General features: G+C 37.5%; 1 protein-coding gene across 1 annotated transcript in view; it reads left to right on the top strand.

Annotated features, from left to right (window-relative positions):
- Positions 1 to 27,555, top strand: part of angpt4 (angiopoietin 4) — a 48,519-nt gene that overhangs the window by 7,248 nt on the left and 13,716 nt on the right. The window contains exons 2-3 of the mRNA XM_065279589.2: positions 21,212 to 21,367; positions 21,521 to 21,642. Of these exons, the coding sequence (XP_065135661.2) occupies positions 21,212 to 21,367; positions 21,521 to 21,642 (278 nt within the window). The remainder of the gene's footprint in view (positions 1 to 21,211; positions 21,368 to 21,520; positions 21,643 to 27,555) is intronic.

The raw sequence follows: 27,555 nt of genomic DNA, 5'->3' as shown, positions 1-27,555 counted from the left end.
TTAATAGATAGAGACATATTTGAGACATCATTCATGTCTGTAGCACAAATAGTGCAGGATGAGTTATGCACTGAAGTTTAATATTTAAGGTCGTGGGTTAAGAGCGAATAGAGCAAATTAAAGCGAATAATAATAATAGCCATGCTTCCCTCAGCAACGCTAATTATTGGCAAAACAGCAAGATGTTAACGGTCAGCAAATCTCACGACGCGGCAATTTTGTAATGCCTGCGCATTCATCACCCTGCAATCAAAGCTCATTTTCAAGGGCTCACTTAGATGCTGTGCAAACAACGTTTAGGGTATTACATATTCGAAACAGCTTGAGCAAAGGTAACCCAATTATCAGTCCGTTAAAGAGTGGCTTTGAAATGAAGGAAAGAAAATAAAGACCTTCTCAGCATGTGATTGGTTCCTCCTAATGCAACACCACATTAATGAGTCCCTTGCATCTCACAGTCTCTTTCTCTTGGCTATTATGCATTTTATTCCTCTTTGGAGGATTGAGGGAGAGATTGAAGGAGAAGTTTGGAAAAACGCGAAGCCCGCCGAGTTTACGACGTCTCAGCTGTGCCTTTAACGACACCGTAAAATGGCACAATCTGGGAGCCCTCGAGAGCCGGGCCGTCGATTACTCTCACTATCAACAAGCCGAATCTGAGGCGTGCACATCAAACGCTCACTCATCACAGCCCCGCCACATGTTCCTGTAAAGAATGTTCTCTCCGAGCTCAAAATAAAAGCCATAGTCTTGTGGGAAACATAGAAATATGTCGGGGGAACCCTGAGAACGAGGGAACTTTGGGCTGAGCCATCAAAATGTTTCTAGATGTAAGAAGATCTGATTATGTTGATGAAACATGTTGTAAACACGACTGTTGTGACGCAACATTTGGCACAGGCGAAATTTCATGTCCGTTTCGATTAGTTGTGCGTTCGCTTCATTTTGCTGTAAAATCCTACCAACATTTTTCAAAACTGCAAGTGTGACGCATAAAGACTGCATGAAATCGCTTGGGGAGAACAGGTTTGTATCTTTCATCTGCTATTTTTTCATAACCAGATGAGGAACAAATCCAAGTTTAGGTCATTATTTCGCTGATTATGGTGCTTTTCACAGTTTGACAGCCCCAGGCGCCAAAAAATAAAGTGAATAATGTCAAAATTCAGATCTATGCAAAAGTCACATTGAGATTTTGGCTGGATTTACGCTGCAAATCTTGATGCCCAATTCATAGTTGTTGCCTGTATCTGATTTTTTTGATGGCCCGCTTACATCATCTTTAAAAAGCGACTTGTATCCGATATCTGCATTTACACTAAACACTTGCCAAAACAAATCAAGGTAGACATACTGACCAGGAATAGCTTAAACCACAAAGAAAGTATAATGTCGCGTTATGTAATGGACACAGACAAAATGATTATACAAGATTATAGAGCTTTATTTCTGTAACAAGACATAAAACTTCAACATCGCATTTTTAATAACGCAAGGCATGTGTTGAGATGGGAATATCCGACATGTCCGATCTTACATTGTGGTTACAAATACATGTATCCTATACATATACAATTTATTTCCACATATGAATGATGTCTGAAAACGATGAGAATATCGGAATCTTTGCGCTTTTTTCCTGCTTACACGTTCATGGGTCATATCCGATCTGTGCCACAGGGAAAAATCCTACCCAGTCTCATGCGTATAAATTCCAATTTGCCGTGCATATGATACGTACGCCAGTCCTTCCCATTCACTTAAACAGCGCATCTTTTTGTGTAGTTTTATTTATTGGTTTCTCAATTTTTTTCTGTTTCTTTAAACCATTTTTGCTTTAGGGTTAGATTTGAGATTTGCTTAAGGAGGTTATTTAATATGCAGGTTTCTTCATGTTTTTATCTAGATTTAAGCCATGGTCGCTTGGAGTTGGGGTTGGAATTGGGGTTTGGGTAAGGATGTCATTTTTATATAACAGAAAGTTGTTTTAACCCTAAACCCAAGCGAAAATTGTAAAAAAATTGCAAAACCAATAGATAAATGACAAAAAAAGATGTGCCATTTAAGCGAATGGGAATGACTGGCGTATCATATGCACGCCATAGTGGAATTTGGCGTATGTATTGCACGATTTTCACACCTTGTGCTTTTTATACGCAACTTTGTGAGACTGGGTTGAAAAATCTTAATTGAGTCACTTCAAACATGCAATGTACACGGCCTAAAGGTGGTCGCACACTGGACGAGAAGTGCAGCGCCGTGCCATGAATCTAAAAACAGAATACATTATTTTCTATGAATGTACGCACAACGGTGGCGCTTGTCGCCAGCTGTCGGCGGCTGTCCGCTGTGACTCAGGACGCTGATCAAATCCCTGTCGCACCACAGAGCGCCACTCACAGAGTTTAATATTAAATAACATCATATTTGTCCCAAATAGTTAGCGATTAACATTGGCTGCTAACGTTTATTTTGCATTTTGAGGTAGACGCTATCTGACTAAGCTTGTGCTATTTTATGTGCACTTCAGGTGTAAGATACCTCTGAGTTGTCCTACATGCAACGCGGTGCTTCTCGCCTGGGTGTGCGAACCCCCTTAACAGTTTGGACAATAACGCAATATCATGGCAAAATATGGTAAAATACGCTTATTCGTAATATTTTGTACGACGACACACATACGTTTTTACGATTTGCTTTCACCCCGTGCCTTTGGGTTCAGGGGTGGGGTTTCATGATTGTTTATTCATGATAAGTGTACGTTTTCGTACAATTTACTTTGCCAACTCGTAAAATACGTATTCCAATGAGTTCAGGCTGCAAAAGCATGCACAACAGAAGAGATGCATTAAGTGTTTGTGCTTGACTCTTATACATAGGTTTCGTCTCCTGCTGCGTTATTTGTGTGTGCTCTTCTTTGTGTGTGTATATTTAGTTTGGCTCTGTTCACGGCAGAAGGCTTCGGGTTGTTAAACAAACATTTCGCTCGTGTTTATCATTCTTAAGGAAGTGTCTTCGGGTTTGGGGAAGATGTGGACGTGGTCTTGGTCGAGCATCAGTCAACATTAGGAGATCTCCACTGGAGCCAGAACTCCTACAGAGCGACAACAACCTCACTGATAGCGATGAACTTAACAGCTATTCAGCAAAGACATTTTGATGAACAGACTCAGCTGTCATTGAAATATTACTGCTTTCACAGCAGAAGACCTGACGCCGTCGAGCTGTGCTGTAACAAAAATAACCTAAAAAAATTTACTGAAACATTCGAGTAAAGTGAGGCTTTGTCCATATTGTGGGTAGATGACAGGGCACTGTTGAGGACTTCTGGGATTGTTTTTGTGTGGATTGCAGTGGGTGTTTGCTAAGTGATTGTTTACCGGTCCAAGTAAAGAGAGCCCTCCCTCCTTCTTTCAAATGCCTATGAAATGAAATATTTAGTTGCTCCTCAACACGCCATACGGTTGGCAAAACACATTCACAGCAACAAAAATGCTGGATAAGATGCATGTTTAAGTTTAAGGTCAAAGCCCAGAGTTTAGTCAGATTTTACGTGTACATGAATAAGCGTATGTACACGATCGAATGCACAGCCTTGCAAGGCATTGTTTATTTGACTTGTGCATGACGTTCGACACATGCACATTGCAACAAAATGCAAGCATCTCGTGGGCTACACACTACATTCTCTTGTACACACATGCACGACCTACCTGTACAAAGTATGCACAGTTACAGAAATCCGACGGTCCGCCTACAGTGGATGCATACTATTCTGATAACAAAATTTGCGTCAAATGCACTGTACAGAGACCGTCGTGTATGCGTAAAGCTGAAATTTAACTTTTAGCTTTAGGAAGCGTGCACACTAAAGCCTTTACGCCCGAAGTTGTCTTATATTTTCAATTGTTTCCAATGGAAGTGCCGCACTTTTCAAAAACTGCAGTTTTTCTGCGCTAAACCTAGAGAGTTGAAAAATGTCCAACTTTGGGTGAAACGCTCAGGTCGTCAATGTCAGTTCTCACTCGGCCGTCCAGTCATAGTGGAGGATGGGTGGGACAAATATCACAACAACTACCCGGCGCATCTATAGATATGTATAAAGGCTAGATGTGTTACGGCGGAATCTCTAATATCATCACCTGGCGGCCATTTTACCACAGGCAGCTCGCTCACTCGTAGCATTGTGTTTTAATGGTGCAGGTACTTTTAAATGACCATAACTTGCTCAATTTTCTAACAATTTTCAAACGGTTTGGTTTATTACAAACGTTATTAACGTGGCTATAATTCTGGATTTTTTTGTATAAGTATGCAGTTTCATAGGTACATCTTTGACGTTTATAATAAACCAAACCATTTGAAAATCGGTAGAAAATTAAGCAAGTTATGGTCATTTAAAAGTACCTGCACCATTAAAACACAATGCTACGAGTGAGCGAGCTGCCTGTGGTAAGATGGCCGCCAAATGCAGACGTTCCACTCAATTGGCCAGCAGTGTGGGCGAGACATCTAGCCTTTATACATATCTATGGGCGCATCGCTCAATGACTGATTAACAAAGCTGAAGTATCATAGCAACCAAAGCTTTCAGCAGAAAAAAAGCTGGCAAGCGCCTACAGTCACATCCACCTGCCGTTTCAGCCACGTTTAAACGCTTTGGTGTGCACGCCCCCTTAAGGTTCATGGTTGGTTTAAACATCTTTTGCGAATGAAACTACAGTAAAAGTCATAGTGATTCTTGTTTTAGGCCTAATATGCAGTTATTAACTAATCATTACAATAATAGAAACATATTAAGAGCCCAGATGCAAAGCATGAGGGTTTTAATGGATTCTGCCAACAAACTGGTATTTCTGAATGACCTGAGGTCGGGATGAAGCGAATTTGAAGCGTAAAATACGCACCGAGAGCATTCGGATAATAGTATTATATGCTTTTGCATCTGAGCTCCTCATGTGTGACTGAGGTATTATGATGAAAAGCAAAGTATTGCTGTATTTTGGCATTTTTGGTTTAAATTTGAGTATGCAATGTTTACACCAACCAACACATGTGAATGTACTTTCTACTGTGGGAAAATGCAAACTTTTAAGAGTCTTTGATGAACATCATGTGTGATTATGTTTTGTGTTTAATTTGTTTTTATAGTTCAGATTATTGTGCAGTCACATTTGCATGTGTGCGTCAAAACAAATATAAAACTCATTTACACGGTTTGCACGAAGAAAACAACAAATATTTTGAAACGGCTCTGAGGATTTCATTTGTCCTTGCTTTAGTGCGCTCTGTTTTTTATTGTTCCTCGTCTCCTCTTTAAATACAAAAAAGACATTTCAGAACCAATTTCTGAGATTTATATCAATATTTTGTAGGTCATTTTAACTGATCTCTATTACGCTTAAGTCTTTCAACAGTATAATGCAATTATTTCCACTGTGGACTTGATAAATGTGGTTTTGCATTGATTGTGCTACACGTAAATACTGAAATGAATATAACACACTGTAGTTTTTTTTATTGGCATACAACCACATAATCATGTCGGGATATAATTTTGGGTCTAATCATGCTTGTAATCTGGAGTTTGTCTCAGTAATGATCAGAGACCCAGGACAATTGTAGATTGAAGTAAGCATGGGTTGTATTTACAAAGCTTTAAAGACCTGGTTTTGCTTACTGACTGGAGCCAGAAATGTTGTGAGACATGTGGTTATGCCCATTTAAGCCCCTCATATCTAAAGCTAACATCAAATTAATTTAACTTATTTTGGGGAAAAGTGATGCATTCTCATTTAAAATACTTAGACCAGCCTAACCCCATAACCCACACATGCACAGCAACTTTGGCTTGACCAACTGCATGCATTTTGGGTGACTATTTGTTTGTGTGACCAATGGGGGAATTTAGTAAAATGTAATTTCTATATTTTTATTATAGGTAGATTCGTGAAATAGGAAAAATTATACTTCATCTTGTAAAACAAACAAATGTGGTGTCCAAGTATAGATATACTGTATTGAAACCAAAGTTTTCGTAACTTGATTTCAAAAACCAAATGCTATCCCACACTTAAAGTTGTGTCCGAAACTGATTCCAGACCAGTGGCTCATTCGTATCCTTATGTTTGTGTGCTTCAGATGAATGATTAGAGTCTTGAGGTTTACTGTTTGCTCTCATGAGGCACGGCGGTTTCTCTCGCTTTGATCAAAGGCATTTTTGTAGGTAAACTCACACTAACTGGTAGCGGTAATTTCCCCCCGCCATCACGCACACGCAGCGCCTCTTTAAAACTGCAATGACTGTCGCCATTAATTTCCCCTTAAGAAAAGCAATAAAGCATTTAAATAAGAACAGCAATGGCAGAGAATAATAAATGTGCATCCTGTTTAAGGGGCAAACATTAAGAAGGAAATAGATGTTTTTAACCTGTCCCAGTGTCTACTTGAAAGCCCATTAGTGTTGCAACCCAGAACAAGAAGTTTAGAAGAAAAAACACAGACGAGTACTGGGACATCTGCTGTGTTACAGTCAGAGACCTCTTTTGTTTTTTCTTGCTGATGTGAAAATGTCAGTATACTTTGTTCTGCCAGAATTTCCAACGGGACATTACACAAATGGAATAATCCGTTATATGAAATAAAATTAATGCTTTTGCAAGACACGGTAAAAATGGGACTCCTGGTTACAATTTTTTATTTGTTGATCTTACTTGATGAATGCACATCAGTGATCATAAGTAAATATGTGGTGACATTTTCTTTATAGCTTAAGGCCATAGGTGCGGTTAACTTTTTTCTCCGGTGGGTGCTCGGCACAACAACGCGCAACACTTAAGTTGCTTAGCAATGGCAGACGCCCAGGCGCTTTATGAAGGATGAATTTTCTGCACAGTTTTAGACACTAAATATGAAGTGCCCCTTATTTAGCTTATTTATCAGAGCATTGTAGATATTACACCAATCAGAGAGGCTCCCGAAATTCAAAAGGGTTTTGTTTAAAATTAATTGAGCATGTCTGCCATTTCAGTGGGAATCGGCGCCTATGCTTAAGGTTATGTAAATAGCATGCTTACAGGCATAAAATGAGTTGATCCTTGCTACTCCTTGTCCGAAGTCTTGCACGTTGTAATGGGGATGGGGCATCCTTGTTCTACAGAACATCTGATTGGTCAAAATCATGTTGAGTGCAATCTGAGTCATCAATATTTTTGGTCTGTAATCTAACAAAATGCAGACTGTAAAATGCATATATCTGCAAAAAGTGAATAAACTCAGATTATAAATGGTCCAAGCCAACACATGTGGACCAAAATAAACAAAACTCCATAATGCATAAAATCATAAATGCTCGAATTGGGCATGCCTGAATTTAAAGAGTCATCTATGCAATTTTTTTGAAGTAAATTGATAAAAAATTGTCTTATTTTACAAAATAACGTTATGCATGCATTTGGCCCCGCTGGCGGGTCTGTAGAGTTTAATTAAAGGAATATTCAATTTTCTTAAAAGAAAAATCCAGATAATTTACTCACCACCATGTCATCCAAAATGTTGATGTCTTTCTTTGTTCAGTCGAGAAGAAATTATGTTTTTTGAGGAAAACATTGCAGGATTTTTCTCATTTTAATGGACTTTAATAGAGCCCAACATTTAATACTTAACTCAACACTTAACGTTTTTTTTCAACGGAGTTTCAAAGGACTATAAACGATCCCAAACGAGGCATAAGGGTCTTATCTAGCAAAACGATTGTCATTTTTGACAATAAAAATAACAAATATACACTTTTAAACCACAACTTCTCGTCATGTAGATCCGGTCGTGATGAGCCAGCTGACCCCACGCAATACGTCATGACGTCAAGAGGTCACAGAAGACGAACGCGAAACTCTGCGCCAGTGTTTACAAGCGTCTTAAAAGGGGACCGTTCCTACGTTGTTGTATGTCAACTGATACTAATTAATATCTTTGTGGCAGTTTATTGTTTAAAATGGTCCGCAAATGTGCGTTTTATATATGTAACACATGACCTCCCTACGTCACTATGCATTTACGTTAGGTCGCGCTGGACCGCGGACTTAGACGAAAAGTTGTCGTTTAAAAGTACATATTTTTAATTTTTCTTGTCAAAAATAACAATCGTATTGCTAAATAAGACCCTTATGCCTCCTTTGGGATCGTTTATAGTCCTTTGAAACTCTGTTGAAAAAAACTGTTAAGTGTTGAGTTAAGTATAAATGTTGGGCTCTATTAAAGTCCATTAAAATGAGAAAAATCCTGCAATGTTTTCCTCAAAAAACATAATTTCTTCTGGACTGAACAAAGAAAGACATCAACATTTTGGATGACATGGTGGTGAGTAAATTATCTGGATTTTTCTTTTAAGAAAATTGAATATTCCTTTAAAGGGGACATATCATGAAAATCTGACTTTTTCCATGTTTAAGTGCAATAATTTATTCCCCAGTGCTTGTATAAACCTAAAAAATATGAAAAAGATCAACCCAGTAACTTAGTTTTGGTAAACCATTCTCTGCAAGCTTGTGAAAAAATAGGTCATTGAAATATGGATCCTCTTGTGATGTCAGAAAGGTATAATACCGCCCCTTAATCTGCACTAATCTAACCACAACACTGCCATTTAGTGCAGAGATCAGCTCATTTGCATTTTAAAGACACACCCAAAACGACACATTTTTGCTCACACATTCAAAGTGGTTATTTTAACATGCTATAATAAATTATCTGTGGGGTATTTTGAGCTAAAACTTCACATACGTACCCTGGGGACACCAAAGATTTATTTGACATCTTAAAAAAGCATTGCGAAATGTCCTCTTTAAATAAAAAAGTTAGCGCTGTAACTGGCGGTACAAGTAAAAAGTTAGCAAACAACAGAATTAAATTGCATTGTTTACCTAATGTTCATCTCATTTGTCTGCCAAAACGCAAGTTTGCCTACAAAACTTTATGGAAATGTTTACCAGGAGTTTTTCTATCTGTCTCGGAAAGCCTATTCTACGTTCTTTAATCTTAACCTTGTACAAAAAAAAAAGAAAAAGATCGTAAGTGCCTCATATATTACCCAAATCAGCCTCCTGTCGTCCAGGGTGGATTGTGCCGCAGCCCTGAGCGTTAGCCCACAGTTTGTTTGTTTATGTTAGCTCAGAGAGAGAGGAATCACGGCTCTTTCTGCACAGCTGCACGCCCCATCCGCCACAGGGTCAACAGCCTCGCTCTGATTGGTTGCAGCCCGATCTGAATTGCAAAGAAAACACGGTTTCAGAGAAGCAGTAAGGTTTGATAATCATAATAGATGTTAAAGTCTGGCTCAATCAAATATCGTCTTAACCCTTCCACCTCTACATAATCATCCAGCAAGATTAGAAAAGCGTAATCGTTCAAGTAACTCGTCGACTTTCATCGAAGCAGCTGAGAAACGTTGCGCAATAATTTTTCACAGTGAGATCTATTGACTTAGATGTCAGATAATTGCTTGTTTGAATGCGTGTGTTCTGTGTTGAATTGTGGGTCCCTGATAAGGTAAGGTTTTAAACAAACAGATATTTATTTGTTCGCTTGAACATCCACATTTCGTTCACTCAATGAAAAGAACACCCCTTAAGCCATAAAACAAAAAGAGATCTCATCGATGTTAACTAAGTAAACAGGGTCAAATAACATTACAACAAACAAATATAACAAGCACATCGATTGACAATACACCCTTCCCTGGCGATAACAGAAACAATTGCGAAACAGTTGTTATTAACATTAACTAATAACAACAATTTACAATGAATGTGCAAATGACCGCAGTGCATCATGGGAAGTAAAAGGATGAAAATGTAGCATCTAAAAAATGTATACATTGAGCCCGAATGTGGTTAGAAACTATTGTCAGATTTGGCTCCAGGGCTCTGTAGGTGGACATGTTTTATCCTCTCGACTCGATCTCGACCCTTCAAAGACTCGGTCTTGACTTGGACTCGGCAACACACTATTAGTTTTCCAACTTTGCATCGTACTATGGTGGCTATTCAGCGCGTTACTTCATTGTAAACTTGTCATGGTTTTTTTGCTTGAAAAAGTGCTATAGGTCATTAAAATTAATGTAACGATATATTTTTATGTAATGCAAATAACTTTCATTCCTTTGCAGCCAAAGTGAACTATTTTCTTGACATTCACGTATGAAAAAAAGAGTTTTTTCTGATTGACACAAGCTGAAAACACACTGCATGAACCACTGGACCCCACTGTTTGTGGTTATCTTTTTTTATTACATTACCAGAAATTTTGACTTTCTACAATAAAGATATAAAATCTAAAAAAATGATATCTGATATTTCCCTGGTGAACCTTTTGTTCGTATGATGGATTGGTCTCTTTTCTTAAGAGCTACTTGGCAGGTCACATTATCAAATTGTGCCGTGTGCTTTATATCAACTTTGACAGAAAAATGATATATTCCCATACTGTATATTTTAGCACAGTTATGGATTTTACGATGTATGAATGGCCTCGCAGAAAAAAACATTCCCAAAAATCTTGAATTTGGCCAACTGCAGTGAGTTTTCGGCAGTTTTATGACACCTGCTGCGCCTCACTTGTTTCCCTTGCAGAGGAAAAAAATCGGATCAATGCTGTTCACGTAAATACAGCTCAGTCGTACACTGTTGGAAGAAGACGGTTTCCACATTTGCATGAAGAAGAGAAACTCAAATTTATTTGATGCAATGTCGACCACGTCATTCTCATCCGTGCCACAGTCAATCCCACAATCCAGGATTGCGACCTCAGACTTGCACATAGAAATGAATTGAAAATGCTTGTATACCTTTACTTAAACAGTCTCTCTTTTGCATTCAGAGCATCTCAACTTGGCAAATCTTGTTGTGAAAACATTGCAGGCCCTCACAACTATACAGTATCTTTGCTAAAATGGGTTCAGACACTGAACTCAAACTCTTTCCAATACAAACAAACATTGCAAGGTTATGCGAGTCACATTTCCTATTAAGTGATTGATTTAAATTAATTATTTTATACAAACCTAATTTATTTTATGAAAACAACCTTGACATTTTTGAATTATTATTATGTACAAATGTTAAAATTTGTCTGATTTTAACATTATAATATGACGATATAACCAATATTACTATAGTATAGTTTGTATGTAGTCTACTGTCAAATGTCACACTAAATGACATTACATAATATACACTCAACTAAAGTATTATTAGGAACACTATACTAATACTGTGTTTGACCCCCTTTTACCTTCAGAACTTCCTTAATTCTACATGGCATTGATTCAAGAAGGTGCTGAAAGCATTTAGAAATGTTGGCCCATATTGATAGGATAGCATCTTGCAGTTGATGGAGATTTGTGGGATGCACATCCAGGGCACGAGGCTCCCGTTCCACTACATCCCAAAGATGCTCAATTGGGTTGAGATCTGGTGACTGTGGGGGCCATTTTAGTACAGTGAACTCATTGTCATGTTCAAGAAATTATCCTGCTGGAAGTAGCCATCAGAGGATGGGTACATGGTGGTCATAAAGAGATGGACATGGTCAGAAACAATGCTCAGGTAGGCCGTGGCATTTAAACGATGCCCAATTGGCACTAAGGGGTCTAAAGTGTCCCAAGAAAACATCCCCCACACCATTACACCACCACCAGCAGCCTGCAAAGTGGTAACACGGCATGATGGATCAATGTTCACATTTTGTTTACGCCAAATTCTGATTCTAACATCTGACTGTCTCAACAGAAATCGAGATTTATCAGACCAGACTAGGGCTGGGATAAACGATTATTTTTTAAACGATTAATCTAGCGATTCTTTTTTCGATGCATCGATTAATCTAACGATTCATTCTATCAGTCCGATTCGACTTCGATTCGATTCGATTCTCGATTATTTCCCCATTAATTAACTAATAGCAATATATAAATGTTGATTTACATATCTGAATGTAAACATTTCAATTTATGTTTATTGCTCTTAAAATTTCAAAATAAAAAAAGACTATACAAGTGCAAAATAATGCATTCTTAGTCAGAGTAGCATTCAATAAAGCGTTTTCAGAGCATACTGTGCAGTTTAGTAACAGTATAAAAATCTCAAGTTCACACATTCCTTTATATTACATGCATTTATGAGCAAAACCTCTTCATGTGCCTTTTGATGGTCAGTGTAATTCATTTAACTTGATTTGTTTAATCCACACTGTTTTCGTGCTGTTCTAGTCCATGTAATGACAGATATAAACAGAATTAGACTTAAGAAGCACAAACATTATTAAATCTCTTTCTCTTAAGTTTATTAAGATAGATGAGGACTCATTTACTGCTGTACAGAGAGTGAATGAAAGCGCAGTCTTCTGGCAACAGTGTGTTTTTACATATTTCATTGCTTTCTGTTACATTGCTCAAAGTCATGACTGTTTAAAACACACTTGGCATCACATTCATGATTTTATGGTAAAATGACACTCTTTCGCGTCAATCCACGAGCATTTAAACCATAAACAAAGCACTTTCACTTTAATTTAGCTTGAGCAGCGCAGCAGAAACGACGCAGAAACGATCGCAGCACTGCCACAACAGCGCCGCGAGCTTGCGCTGCTCATGCAGCGGGGTGCATGCTTCCTAACATGGGCGCCGAAAAAAACATGCGTCGCTTACGCACTGCTCACACTTGCTGTGAAACCGGCGTGGACTGGAGCCACTCGCGTTGCTACTACTATACGGCGACACCTTTTTGGGTCTGACGAATCGACGCGCATATTTTGCGTCGACGTATTTTTTGCGTCGACGTCGTCGATTACGTCGACGCGTTGTCCCGGCCCTAGACCAGACAACATTTTTCCAGTCTTCAACTGTCCAATTTTGGTGAGCTTGTGCATATGTAGCCTCTTTTTCCTATTTGTAGTGGAGATGAGTGGTACCCGGTGGGGTCTTCTGCTGTTGTAGCCCATCCACCTCAAGGTTGTGCGTGTTGTGGCTTCACAAATGCTTTGCTGCATACCTCGGTTGTAACGAGTGGTTATTTCAGTCAAAGTTGCTCTTCAGCTTGAATCAGTCGGCCCATTCTCCTCTGACCTCTAGCATCAACAAGGCATTTTCGCACACATGACTGCCGCATACTGGATGTTTTTCCCTGAGCAGATTGTGAAATACTCAGACCGGCCCGTCTGGCACCAACAACCATGCCACGCTCAGAATTGCTTACATTACCTTTCTTTCCCATTCTGACATTCAGTTTGGAGTTCAGGAGATTGTCTTGACAGGACCACACCCCTAAATGCATTGAAGCAACTGCCATGTGATTGGTTGATTAGATAATTGCATTAATGAGTAGATAATTGCATTAATGAGAAACTGAACAGGTGTTCCTAATAGTCCTTTAGGTGAGTGTATACATGCAACATTCAGTAATTAAAAACCTTAACGTATCCTAGTTTGAGTACTTATATGCCCAATCACTGCATGTTAGTGTAGCTTTGTGATAACTAGCCCCGGTCTTGGCTATATATGGAAAGATTGTTGTAGTCATAAATATCTGTATGTGCATATGTCAAATCAAATAAATTTAGCTTCGCATATTTACCAGGACAAATAATCTGTGTCAAATGATCTATTTAATGCATCCTATGTCTGAGAAATGTGTCTTTTACACTAAAAGAAGGTGAAAGGTTATGCAAAAACAGACAGGCAGGTGGAAAAATTAATATCCCTCCTTTGCAAAGTAGGCTTGTTGAAAAGACAGAGAGTGAGAGCAGATTCAACAGCACAGATTTCGTCCATCTGCTTCTGATTTAATACTGAGATGTGAGAGAAGATTGTTCTGGAATAATTCCCCGCGGGTCAGCGCTGGTTCTGCTCGATCTGCCCCCGTACAAGGCACAATTTAGTACAGTTGGTCCAAGTATTAACACAAACCCTCAACTCCAGGAAGTTCTAAAGAGTCTGAGATTAAAGCGGTTCTGCTAAGTTTAGCTCAAATCTAGCGATGTTAGTCGGGTGCTCTCACCCTAAATTCTGTCTTACCGCACAGTGTCATGTCAAGGCACGAAAGATCAAGTTTATCAGGTCATGTTGTTGAGCTGTGGGGTATGCGGAGGTCTTAAAGCGGAAAGATAACATGACAAAAATGAATCAGGAAGCATATAGGGGTCTATACAAATATGTGAGGCGTACCACTCACACCTACAGATTTACAAAATCAAATCCTTAAAAGGATGTTCAATATGCTCCAGAATAATAATAAAAAAAAATGGAAAGGTTGCTGTATCAGGAATATCTTCAGTGTTATTTCTAATAAAAAGAAACATTAAACAGCATCTTATAAAAGTGGTCAAAAATATTTATGAAATGTTTTTATAATGAAATAATATTTTGGCAAGATAAATATCTTTTTATTAGAGTTGCAATAAAATTGAGCAAGTTGTTAAAAAAATTCATTGTTGCATAAATCAAACTTCGCCACTAAACTTTAAATAATACTGGAAATATAAAGTTTTCTGTGTGTTTGTTTGTAAAAATAAAACAAGCTGCAGATACTGAAAGGTTTGGACTTGCATTCTAGCATGCTACGTAATGCACAGTATGTAATGTATAATGCATACTATTTTGTGCACTATGGAAACAATAAATCTTTCTTAACACTTTCACAACATGAACACATTTTATAAAAAAAAAAAAAATTGGTACAAAAATGTATACATATCTCTACCATATTAAGAGCTTTTTAAAAGGTACTGCCCTATTGACTGGGACCATTTCTTGATCCTTTTTGTCAGAATATTGGCATGGTGCACAATATGCATGCTGCCTAAATAAATTAGTAGTGTGATAGCATAAGTCCTAGCAGTTTGTCTAGCAGTAATCTGAAATAAAATACATAAAGCAGGGATTTCTGCCATCCAAAACAGACAGTAAGTTTACATATTTCTTATATGGCTGGAAAAGCATTTCAATATGGACCACACAGATTTTACTGTATGAAAAATACTTCTTGACAGAAGCAGCATGTCCCTCACTAAAGCCTCATCGAATATCTCGCTATAATGCATACATAATCGTTATCACTAGTATTACAGAAAATCATGAAAATAACCAAGAGACATGTACCCCTTCACCTTTATAAAAAAAAATAATTGCCTCTGTAAGGTCATCTACCCTGTCAGATATAATTTAACTTCATATATTGTAAAATCTGACACAATGACCCCTTAAAATATAGCTTACTACAGGGAACAATATACTCTCGCCTTAAGGGCGTGTATACTGCCCTTCCTTTATGAAGTCATGTTCCAAAGGTGCCAAAATTAATATAACAAAAGATAGTAAAAATAAGAGTTTTTTTCTAATGTCACCACTCACAATATTGCAAGAACAGTTTTATGTCCACATCTTGCAAATGTTAAATTAAATATGGCAATCCAACATATAAGCTTTCTTTTCTCATACAAATGCTTCCAAAATGAACAGTGCTGTAACACTTCAAGTCACAGATATCAAAGAAAAAACTCTTAAAGGGAAAGTTCACCCAAAAATTAAAACTTACACAAAGTCAGTGGCGGCCGGTGACTTCTTTTTTTCGAGGGCGCACGATGCAAAGTTCATCACAATGTATGTAGCCCGTCATTTTTGTGGTTCCTTTTTTGAAAATAATGTGTTCTGCGCATCTAGTGATCATATGTGCCTCACATGTCTTGTCAAAATAAGTGCCTGCTGCAGACGCATCTAAAGGGTTTATGATAAAAGAGATGCTCGCATTTGTTAAGGGAGTGTCTTGCGTCTATTTTGTGAACGTGAGCGTCTCTTTTATCATAAACGGTTTTGACGCGTGTGCAGCAGGCACTTATTTTGACAAAACACATGATGCACATGGTTCACATGACGCAACAAACACATATTTTGAAAACACAAGCAACACACATTACACTTTTGAATTTGCGCTCCTCGGATGAGCAGTAATGAGCCGCCACTGCTCAAAGTCATAATTTGCTCCCCCTCTTGTTGTTTGAACCATATATATATATATATATATATATATATATATATTTATACATATATATATTTATCACGGTCCAATGCAGTATTAGGGCAGGTTCACATATATGGCGTCTTTTGCACACTCAAGTTTGTTATTTCAAATGTAGGCGCGCGGTATGCACGCTCATAATGGAAGTGACGCAATCGCAACCCGCACGTGGTGTGACGTGCACGTGGTGCGACAGGCTTGGACCTGTCCGAACCGCATCAAGTTAAAAACATCTCAACTTTTCAGAATACTGCAAGTGCACTGCCAGGTCATGTGACAAGAACCTACGCGCCAAGCATTATCCACCCGTTTTAGGCGCGACATGTAAACGGCCCCTTAACCAGTTTCACCAAGTGTGCTGTGAACACTTTAAAACTGGGGATGCAGATTGCTTTTCATGTGGATTAAATTAGGGGTGGGCCAATCCGATATTCTATATTGATATTAGTCCGATATTGGCGAAAATGGCCGGATCGAATATTGTAGAATGATTACATTTTAAAGCCAGGGTTTTGTTTATCGCCTGTCAATATTAAGATATTTTTATTATGAAAATAAAGGGGTGGTTTCCTGAACAGAGATTAGCTTAAAGGAGACATATCATGCTAAATCCACTTTCTTAGCTCTTAAATGCATTTTGTTGTATATTTGTAGTGTTTAGAAGTACATAAAAGTTGAAATTAGTCTCTTCAGGTGCTTTGTTGATATCTTTATATTCTGTTTTGGTCATATTTTCCAACCGGTTCTGATTTTTCTATTATCTATTACGTTTCTTGAACAATTACGTCACAGTATTTGCAGCGGAACTGCCAAATAAGGACATCGACTTCCAGCCCAACACTACGAGCAATCCGCCATTTTCAATTTCTCGCTGCGATATTGTAGTCCAAGCTCAAGGATGCAGAAGTTACGAGAGAGTAAATCAAAATGTTCGGTTGTTGAACCTGTGCCTGGTTGAGTTTTATTTTTCACGGAAATGTCATTTTTTAGTGCGCAGGATAACTATTTCACTAACCTCCACCAGTATAAAGTAGGATTTGCCGATAGACTTCGTCTGATTGAGGGGTCAATTACTTCTATGTTTGGAGACGACGAGCAGAGCACTTCGGTAAGCTGTAAATAACTTTAAAAACAGTAAAGTACACGGTTGTCATGGTTTAGCAGTGCTGTTTCTCAATCCGAAGGCTGCAGCCTGCATGTCGCATGTGGTCATCAACCCGGGATTAAGTTATAGCATATTACAACAACTTACAATTAACTAAGAATAATAGTCAACTTTATAATTGTTAATATTCTGAAATAAGACAGCCGGCATTAACACACCATTGCGATACCTCCATATGAAGACGTTGTTCTGCAGGTTCGTCGTCTTCATTTTCATCTCGCTCCATTTCTGACTCTGGCGCAAACATATAAGGCGGGATGGACAAGTCTTCCGTTGTTGACATTTTGTGAATAACGAGTAAATAAAAAGTTTCTGTGCCGCTAGATAATCGTATCTCTGCTATAAAACTGCAAAAATGGCTGAACGGGGTGGAGTTTAACCGAGTGTCATCTCTGCAACCTGGAGAGGGGGCAGGGTATGACGTGCATTTAAAAAGACAGTACCAAAACGAGTTGCTCTCAGATGCACATCAGAAAAGGGGTAAAAAAGGGGCCTGTGGAGCTATAATAATGAGGAATTCAGACCCAAGCATTGCAGTTTCGCTTTATATAGACCACAAATAGATGATTTATATGTAAAAAGGACTAATTTAAAAGCATGATATGTCTGCTTTAAGCAAGGACTAGGCCTAAGTTTAATTATATGAAAATATAACTAGTCATAACAAACATGCCTTACTAAAAACATTACTTGTGTGCATTTTGAGGCACCACAAAGGGCACTGATGTATTTTAAGATATGTCAGTGTAAGTTGTTTTTTTTAAGTTTGAAAACTCTTAAATTTATTTTAGTCTAGTACTAGTCAAACCGCCCCAATGTGTTGGCATTTGGGGGAGAGTCATTGGTCTAGATTTAATTGGCCATTGGGTTGGTTTTGTTTCGCAAATCTGGCAACCCAACACAATAATTGTAAAACTATGATAAACCACAATGAAAGTGTTTGCTAACACAACAGGGATTTCCCGGACAGGAATTAGACTAGTCCTAAAATAAATGTAAGAGCTGTCCAAACTGAAAACAACTTGCACTGACATATCTTAAAATACATCAGTGCCCTTTGTTTTGCCTCAAAAAGCACACAAGTAATGTTTTTAGTAAGGGATGTTTGTTAAAACTAGTTATATTTTCCTAATTAAACTAAGGTCTAGTCCTGGCTTAAGCTAATCCCTGTCCGGGAAACCACCCAAAAAAGTTACTATAGTTTAAAAACCTGTAATATTAAGTTAATACATAAAAACAAAACTTGTTTACTTCTGAAAGGTTTTTTCCGGAATACAAATATATTCGGGAATATAAATCTCTACGGGGTTTACGAACCAGAGGCAGCGCAATGTCATGGTATCCTGGAAAAGTGACGTCTGGACCATTTCAAAATGGCGGATGTGTCTGCATATAGGGAGCGGTCGAATGATAAATCTATGTGTATACATATCTATGGTTTGAACCCCCATAAACAACTCTCTTTGTGACCGAGGCAACAATCCTCTACCAAATAGAAACAACAAAACACTTCAAGCTTCAATAGGACCCAAAAGTCTGCCTAAACAACAGTTCAGGTACACCGGATGTCAGGTACAGAGATCAAGACTTTCATCAAGTAGTCGTTTTTTTTTTACCAAACCCTTTTGTATCCCTTTAGGACACTTAAACTACACGACACGAGTCGGGTTGAGTTATTTGTTTAACACTTTTTGCTCTTTTTAAAGCTCGAAGAGGTGGTCACTCCCACAGTAACCCAAAACAACACTTTCTTTTAAAAACAAATCTTGGGTTCTGAAGAACATTGAAAGACATTGGGGATCAAATGACATGAGGGTAAATAAATAATGAAGTCTTCTAGCATCCTCAGATATTACATTATTGCACAAAGCTTGTTGGATCTTATTTGTTTTATGAACATAAATAAAGCATTAAGCATAAAGTATTAAGAGCTTCTATCATAATTACAGAATTTAAATGTGGAAACGTTTTAACATCCAACTGCTATTTGGAAATGTAATAATCAATAAACATAATGGCAAATAAACTAAGTCTACCGACTGCCTCTCTTTGGCGCTTCCATATGAACTGTACCGAAATGTTACGCTCCATTAGTTCAAAACCAAACATTTTTCCCTCTCTGTTTAAGCAAGCCTGAAGAAAACCTCTCTTTTATTATGCTTAATAATCCTCATTAGGAAATGAATACCTTAACTCCAGGAAACCTCTTCAATAATCCGCAGCATTCCAAGACATAAACAAACCTTGCGGTTGCGACCTGGGAGGCTTTGTTGCGTTGCCAGAAATTCCCCTGGATCCTGAAAGGTTTTGTTGCGCTGGAATAAGAAATAGCGCAGCAGGAAGTTGTTTATTGTTTTGTTGGTTGGCGAGTTCTTGTGGTGTTCGGAGACCCCAGAGAGCGATGTAAGGATTACAGGAGATTTAGTCAATGTGGAAATGTGGAAGACCAGCAGGGAGACGGGTTTGCTTTTCAGACCACACGCTCACCGCAGGTGGTTTTTAAAAGAAAGTTAAATCAAATCTGTCTTCCTAAAAAAGTATTTTTTTACTTTTATTCTCTGGTTCCTTTGAGAACGAGTGAAGAACTTGTAAATGACAGTAAACATTGTGTTCATGTTTAAAAGTTTCAAGCTGGGTGGTGTAATTTATAGTGACTAAAGATCTGGGGTTAAGAGCCGTTGATGGAAAGCCTGTAGGTTCAAGCACGTCAAGGTTTAACCTATCGCTGTTATGCCCTCGAGTGAGGCATTTAACCCCAAGATAATCCTGAGAGACATTAATATGTCTTCTGTAAATCTCTTCGGGAAACAATGTCATCTAAACGATGAATCATTTATTTTTATTAAAAGCGACCACCACTAAACTGACACCAACTTGTATTAATGATGAAGGTTACATTTATGGAATCCGTACTCTTTGAATGTGACTGTCTAAATCGCTATGAACCGAACGAACTTCAGCCTGCATTTTTTTTTGTAACCACCTATAAACATTTGCGGCCAACGTGAATTGAGATCCAAAAAGATGATGTCATCAATTCTCATTTCGTGACTTCATCGCTACTCAGCAGAAAGCAGATGCACTTTACCTTTCCGTTCTCGCATTGTGTAAGGAGGAGACACGCAAGAGATAAAACATCTGCTTTTGCTTAATGCTCATGACGTTGACCCAACTGAATCCAGATCAGCGTTCCCAAACTGGATTCAACTTGTGTGATTTTAATCCAGGGCAGGAAGCTCGGGTCAATTAATCGGTCAGGGCATGCTGTGTCTTCTGGGAGTGAACAACAACAGCACAAATACCAAACTTTTGGTTTCTTGTTTGTGTTAATTAATCTAATCAATCAACCATTGCGGGTTTAATTGTGACAAAAAAATGTGTGCCAAACAGTCGTCTCGATATTAAAAAGTACCCATTGCATTATTTGCACAGGGTGTAGTGTATCTACTGTACATCAACAACATCTCATTTCTGACCACATCAAGCGCATTTGCCGTCCCTCGGGGTTTAACCTGTTTATTTCCATTGTGATACAATTACAAAGATACTCGGTTTCTCAGAATCTATGTGGTCCTGGTGATGACATGTTTATTTTCAAATCTCTTGGGAGCAAGTGGTCACTCAGCAGCAACGTAGATTGGCACGGCGTCCCGTCCCTAAAGAATCAAAACCCTACTGGGCAGGCAACAAAACTGTGTATAATAAAATTTCTGGTTCTGACCCATGGTTATTGAAGCATGCTGGGGGCTTTAATCAGGCTCGGCCAATGAAAACAAAGATTTAGTTCAGGTTGTCAGAGCAGAAATGTTCACAGATCACTTGCAAAACATCCCAAACAATATGTGAAAGGAAAACAGCATTGTATTATGCTTCTGGTTATTTTCTGATTGTAAGTGAGCACTGGTGTCAAATGCCCACATACTCGAGTTGTACTAGGTTTAGCATGCATTTTTAATTTCTCTAACTTATTCATCAACAGTTAGAAAACTACGTTCAGCAAAATGTGAAGACTGGGATGGTGCACATCCAGGCTGATGCAGTTCATAACCAGACGGCCACTATGTTGGAGATCGGCACAAACCTTCTCTCACAGACCGCTGAACAGACCAGAAAACTCAATGTTGTGGAGGCCAAGGTAACCTGAACAGCAATCACTTCATCAGTGTATACAGTAGATCGAAAATTATTTATATAAATTCAAATAGCAATTATTACAATTAAACATAGCAACTGAGATTTGAAAACCAAATGATAAATATCTGTGTAATCATTGCATTGCATTTTGCAGGTTATGAACCAGACAACAAGAATTGCAATTCAGTTATTAGAGAATTCACTCTCAACAAATAAACTGGAGAAGGAGCTTATAACACAGATTTCAGAAATTTCAAAACTCAGAGACAAAAACAGGTAAGAGTTTCATGAACATTTTCGTATGAGCATACAAAGAAAGGGTAGAACCTGAAACCCTATTAAACCATAAGGGTCTCGCAATCAAGCCGTTTTCATTTTCTTGTCAATGTGACATCACATTGCCCAAGCCACGCCCATGACGGCTGACAGAATCTGCCGTATTAGCATAGGTTGTACGCTGTCCACCAATGTCTTCACGCTTGGGCAACCAAGGTTTTTGGTGTTTGGCAGTGTTGGGCTAGAAACTCAAAAAATGTAATATGTTACTCATTACTACACTGCAAAAAATTATTTTCAAGAAAAGATTTTCTTAGTATTTTTGTCTTGTTTTCAGTAAAAATATCTAAAAATTCTTAAATTAAGATGCTTTTTCTTGATGGGTATAAATGTAAGTGATTTTGTGCATTAAACAAACAAAAAAGCAATTTTTTCTTGATTTTTCTTGAATTTTGTGTTTAAAAAAATTTTTAATATTTTTTTGCTTACCCCATTGGCACATTTTTTTGGCTTGTTTTATGCACAAAATCACTTAAATTTGATATTTTTGGTCTAAAAACTAGACTTATTTTCTTGGGTTGTTTTGCTCATCAAGAAAAAGCATCTTAAATTAAGAATTCTTAGATATTTTTTACTGAAAACAAGACAAAAATACTTCGAATTTTTTTTCTTGAAAATAATTTTTTGCAGTGTAGTTACTCCTTTCGGTAACACTTTATTTCGATAGTCCACTTTAGACATTTTACTAATTATAAGTAACTTTGGTAACGCTTTAGATTACAGCCCGGAAAGTACTACGTAAGTACAGTGAATTTACAGCGTATGTTTCTGTAATTATAGTTTACTTATGAAGTACGTACGTGTAATTATAAGGGAACAATTTATAATATTTGGGGAACAAAGGGGTAACAACCAGGAAAAATACAAATAATATATGCAGTAAAGTACTGCGTAAGTACAGCGAATTTACAGCGTATGTTTCTGTAATTATAGTATACTTATGAAGTACGTACGTGTAATTATAAGGGAACAATTTAAAATATTTGGGGAACAAAGGGGTAACAACCAGGAAAAATACAAATAATATATGCAGTAAGTATTTTAGATTACTAAACAAAACTTAAAATTCAGTTAATGTGTTTATGCTATTTATTAGTACGATACAATTTATTTAGAATTTTCAATAAAGGTTACTTACCTTAAGAAAGAAAAAGAGTACAGGAATTTGTTGGGTCATCAAGTTAAAAATAGGCAAGGCAACTTTGGTGAAAACAAAGCAAGCAAAACTAGAACTACACTCTTAGAACAAATGTGTTAAAAACAACACATTAGTGTTGATTCTGGGACGACACACTAAATGCGTTGTCCCAAAATCCACCCATCTATGTGTTATTATGGAAAAAACACATTTTGTGTTAATTTTAACACAACTTGTGTTATATTTTAACACAACTTGTGTTATATTTTAACACAACTTGTGTTATATTTTAACACAACTTGTGTTATATTTTAACACAAAATCAACACAAAATGATATATAATGTGTTGAAATTACACATAATGTGTTAAAAACTTAACACACAAAGATGTGTAAAAAATTAACACATCCTTTCTAAGAGTGCATTTTCTGTAGTTACTGTTTTGTGTTGTTACAGTCTAAGTCAAAATTATTTACCCCCTTGTTTCACGTAGTTACAGAGTAAGTACAGAATCTGCGGGCTGTAAATTAAAGTGGCACTTGTTACCCCCTTGTTTCATGTAGTTAAAGAGTAAATACAACATCTGCGGGCTGTAAATTAAAGTGGCACATGTTACCCCCTTGTTTCACGTAGTTAAAGAGTAAATACAACATCTGCGGGCTGTAAATTAAAGTGGCACTTGTTACCCCTTTGGTCCAAAAAAATTATAAATTGTTCCCTTAAAATTACATGTATGTACTTTATAAGTACATTATAATTACAGAAATGTATGCTATAAATTTGCTGTACTTGCGCAGTTTTTATTTGTTAGTATTATTTGTATTTTTCCTGGTTGTTACCCCTTTGTTCCCCAAATATTATAAATTGTTCTCTTATAATTACACGTACGTACTTCATAAGTAAACTATAATTACAGAAACATACGCTGTAAATTCGCTGTACTTACCCAGTACTTTCCGGGCTGTAATCTAAAGCGTTACCGTAACTTTGCAACTAATTATCAACTACCCATCTTTAGAGAATTTGTATACTGTCTGCTTAATATCTACTAACACTTTATTGTGATGATATGTCAACAGACATTCAACTGACTATAAGTATCTTTGCAGGAGCATGTCAACTTATTCCACTAACCCAAACCTCTTCCCAAACCCCAACCGTTACAGTCTACTAATACACTAATGACAGTTAGTTGATGAATAGTTGCAAATTATTGAAAGTTAGTTGACATGTAGTAGCAAAGTTGTTTATAGTTAGTAGAATGTCTAAAGTGGACTATCAAAATAAAGTGTAACCCTCCTTTCAAAAGTAATAATATTACTTTACTTATTACTCCCAGACAACAGTAATTAGTTACATTACTTTCCCATTACATCCCAAAAAATTTTAATTTTGGTAAATGCATCATTTTTGCAATCGGCTAATCCATAAAAGAGTACAACTGGCTCAAACTAGCTCAAACTATTTTTTAAACAAGGTTGTAATTAAATAAAGCAGTAAAATATATAGTCTAGTAAAACTGCAATAGGCCTCAAGCAGCTGGAACCAACCAAATATGTTGGCAGAATGAAAACTGAGCTAGCTTCATGCATTGGTGAGGACAATAACTAGTAACTAGCCATTTTTGGATGCTAACTGTAATATTGCAAATTAATTTTTTACACTACTATTTACCAGGGAAATTAATAGTTTTACAGTAACTAGTAACAAGTAATTTTTAAGCTCGATCACATTGAAAGAAAGTCAATAAGGCATTCGACCGGATTGCTTTTGTGGTGTAGATGTTAATCAGTCCTTTTCAGTTTTTCACCATTCCGTAGTCACACAACCCAGCGCAAAACCAAGAAATATCGCATCTTAAAAAAAATACAAAAAAAATTTGATACAAAATAAATAAAATTATCTAATATTCTGTCAACTTTGTGGAAATTTTTGGCTTTATTTTACTAACGCACATGCACTTCTAGCACGCACACCGCTATACTATAGTAACAACAAAGTTAATCTCAAGAACACAAAATTCAGAGTCTTGCACGGGACGAACCCATAATTAACCAAACACCACTTTAACCGACAGCAGCATTAATTCAATTCCGTAAGCTACCCGACCAGTTTAACTCGAACCCGCAAATTGCATTGTAATTAGAAACATTTATCAGAACGTTTAGTCACAACGTGAACACAAATACCATTTAAAAACAGCTGTCTATCAGCGTGTATGGAATCGAGTTGAAATGGTCATGAGTTTAAGACCCGCAGTCCGCCTGTGACTATTGATTGATGCCTCTGTTCTTGTAAGGGGGTGTGGCTCAGTCGCTAATTTGCATTTAAAGTAACCCACGCACAAATTCAGCATGTTTTTCCACGTAAATAGAGGCATTCTGGAAATGCTATAAATACAGTAAATGATCTGTGGGGTATTTTGAGCTGAACTTCACAAACCAATTCTGGGCACACTTGTGATTTATGTTATGGCGCTTTTCCATTGCATAGTACCCCACGTCAGTTCACATCACTTTGGCTTGGTTAGCTTTTCCATCGAGTTTAGTATCACTTTTAAGTGGGAGGGATTATAGGCGTGTCATTATATTTGCGCTGCCTACTGCTGTGACATCATAAAAGTAAGAGCGTTGTTGACATGCTATACGTTCCCATACATTAATTTATTTCTCAGTCCGCCACAAAATCAAAATTGACCACCACAAATAAATGTTTGCACATCACATTTATCACTACCTCAGTCTCACATGACAGTTTTTGTACCAACACTCGCTGCGTCAATCGACGCGCTCCCCTGAGCCTTAAGTCGCAAAATGTTGCGCATTTTCGCGTCGCGAATGTCCTGCCATAAACCACAAGTCTGGAAAACTCTGGTATTGTGTTCTTGTTTCTCAACCTGTGAATGTTCTTGACCGCTAAAAGGGAGTTTGGGAATAACAACAAAGCACAGATGACAACAGGTTTGCTTAAGACAGTGCAAGCACAAAGCTAATCTTGCGTTTAGCATAACGCCCGCCACAATTCTCTCAGACCAATTAGTGATCTTCAGTGTTTTCATGTCACGTATCAGCTCAACCTAGGTGGTACCAAAAAAGTATTGAAGACTACGTACTGTACCCAGTGTAAAAGCCCCCAAAAGTAAACTGACCCGACTAAAACCGTAGGGGAACATGCAATGGAAAAGCGCCATTACTGTACATCTTGTAAAAAGTAGATAATAATATGTCTTATTTAAACAAAAACGTGTAAATTAAAGACGAAAAAATTATTCGACTGAATGAACCCATACAATAGGAAAGAGATATTGCCATCTTATTTCTTTTACACTACAATACAACTGAATGGAGAGAAAAATTGAGACTTTCACATCAATGAAAGTAGGACAGGTCAGTTGCAATATGTATCTTTGTAATGATATGTTCACTTTTTATTCTAGAGATCTCATTGTGCTTAAAAATGCATACTACTTTCCCATACTAACAGCTTCAAGAGATCGCAGCAGGGGTGATGGGTTTGTATAGGGAAATAATCAAACACTTAATTGATTGTTTATAATGTTTAATAACTACGGAATAGGGGCAGCACACAAAGCAGACCCCAGGCGAATTTCCTTTGTACACTTATAAAGACAGACAAAGGGTTTTCCCAGAAAGCACCCTTTGTACTTGGCTCCCGCTAGATTAAACAGATAACGCTTGATGTCATTCAGCTATGACGACCAACTGCGTTTCGGTAATGTTTGGGTAGCTGTATGGGGTCATCAAACACCATTATAACAGACAAACTGAAGCTATTTGATATTTCAGTTTTCGTGTAAGAGCTTTCCACGATGACTTACAACTGTGCAACGGAACAAATGTTTATAATTGCTGTCAGAAATGATACAGGTTTATCTGTATTGTGTAAGAGCCAGCAAACAATTGTTCAGGGTTGTACACGTCTTAAGCCCTGGCAAGAAATGTGCACGCTTCCCGCCAATCGATTGTGTGAAAATGAATCTGTGTGATCAGTCACGAACAAATTATAAACATCGTACAACTGGCAACCAAAGCATGTAAAATGACTATCTATTGTAATTTAACAAAGCAAGCGTTTAGTCACAGTACATGGCTGGATGAAGTTTTGATTTGCTTTCCAGTTGTTTTAGGCCTTTGCCCCAGGGTAACTGGTTTATTTCGACACACACAGAGAGGAAATGCTGAGTTTTGTAGCAGTGGCTCATTGTTTTGCAGCTATAAATTCTTTTGACAACAAATTTGATTAATTTAGTCCCATTTCTGATCCAGACCACAATCCTGAATACACAGTGTATAATGCAAGTAAAGCAGTGCTGGAAAAACCTCAATTCGCCTTGAGCTCAAAGTTGAACAGAATTATTAAACACACCACAGCATAGAAAGACAATCTAATAATGATACAGTACTATATTCAGTCATTTTAAGATGATAATCTCACATTCAGAGAGAGTAATAATGTGTAATGATACTTCATTAGAGAAACAGTTCTCCTTTTTCCTCACTGGATTCACTATTATTTTTTTAAAGATGCAAATTACACTCTAATGATCTTTTAACAATATAGACAGAAAGATATATAGACAGACAGGCAGAAAGGCAGATATACAAAAGATATATAGATAGATAGATAGATAGATAGATAGATAGATAGATAGATAGATAGATAGATAGATAGATAGATAGATAGATAGATAGAT

Source organism: Paramisgurnus dabryanus, chromosome 7, assembly GCF_030506205.2.
Source record: "Paramisgurnus dabryanus chromosome 7, PD_genome_1.1, whole genome shotgun sequence".
Taxonomy (NCBI): Eukaryota; Metazoa; Chordata; class Actinopteri; order Cypriniformes; family Cobitidae; genus Paramisgurnus; species Paramisgurnus dabryanus.
The sequence above is the reverse complement of the archived record's forward strand: the minus strand, read 5'-3'. Positions and strand labels throughout refer to the sequence as shown.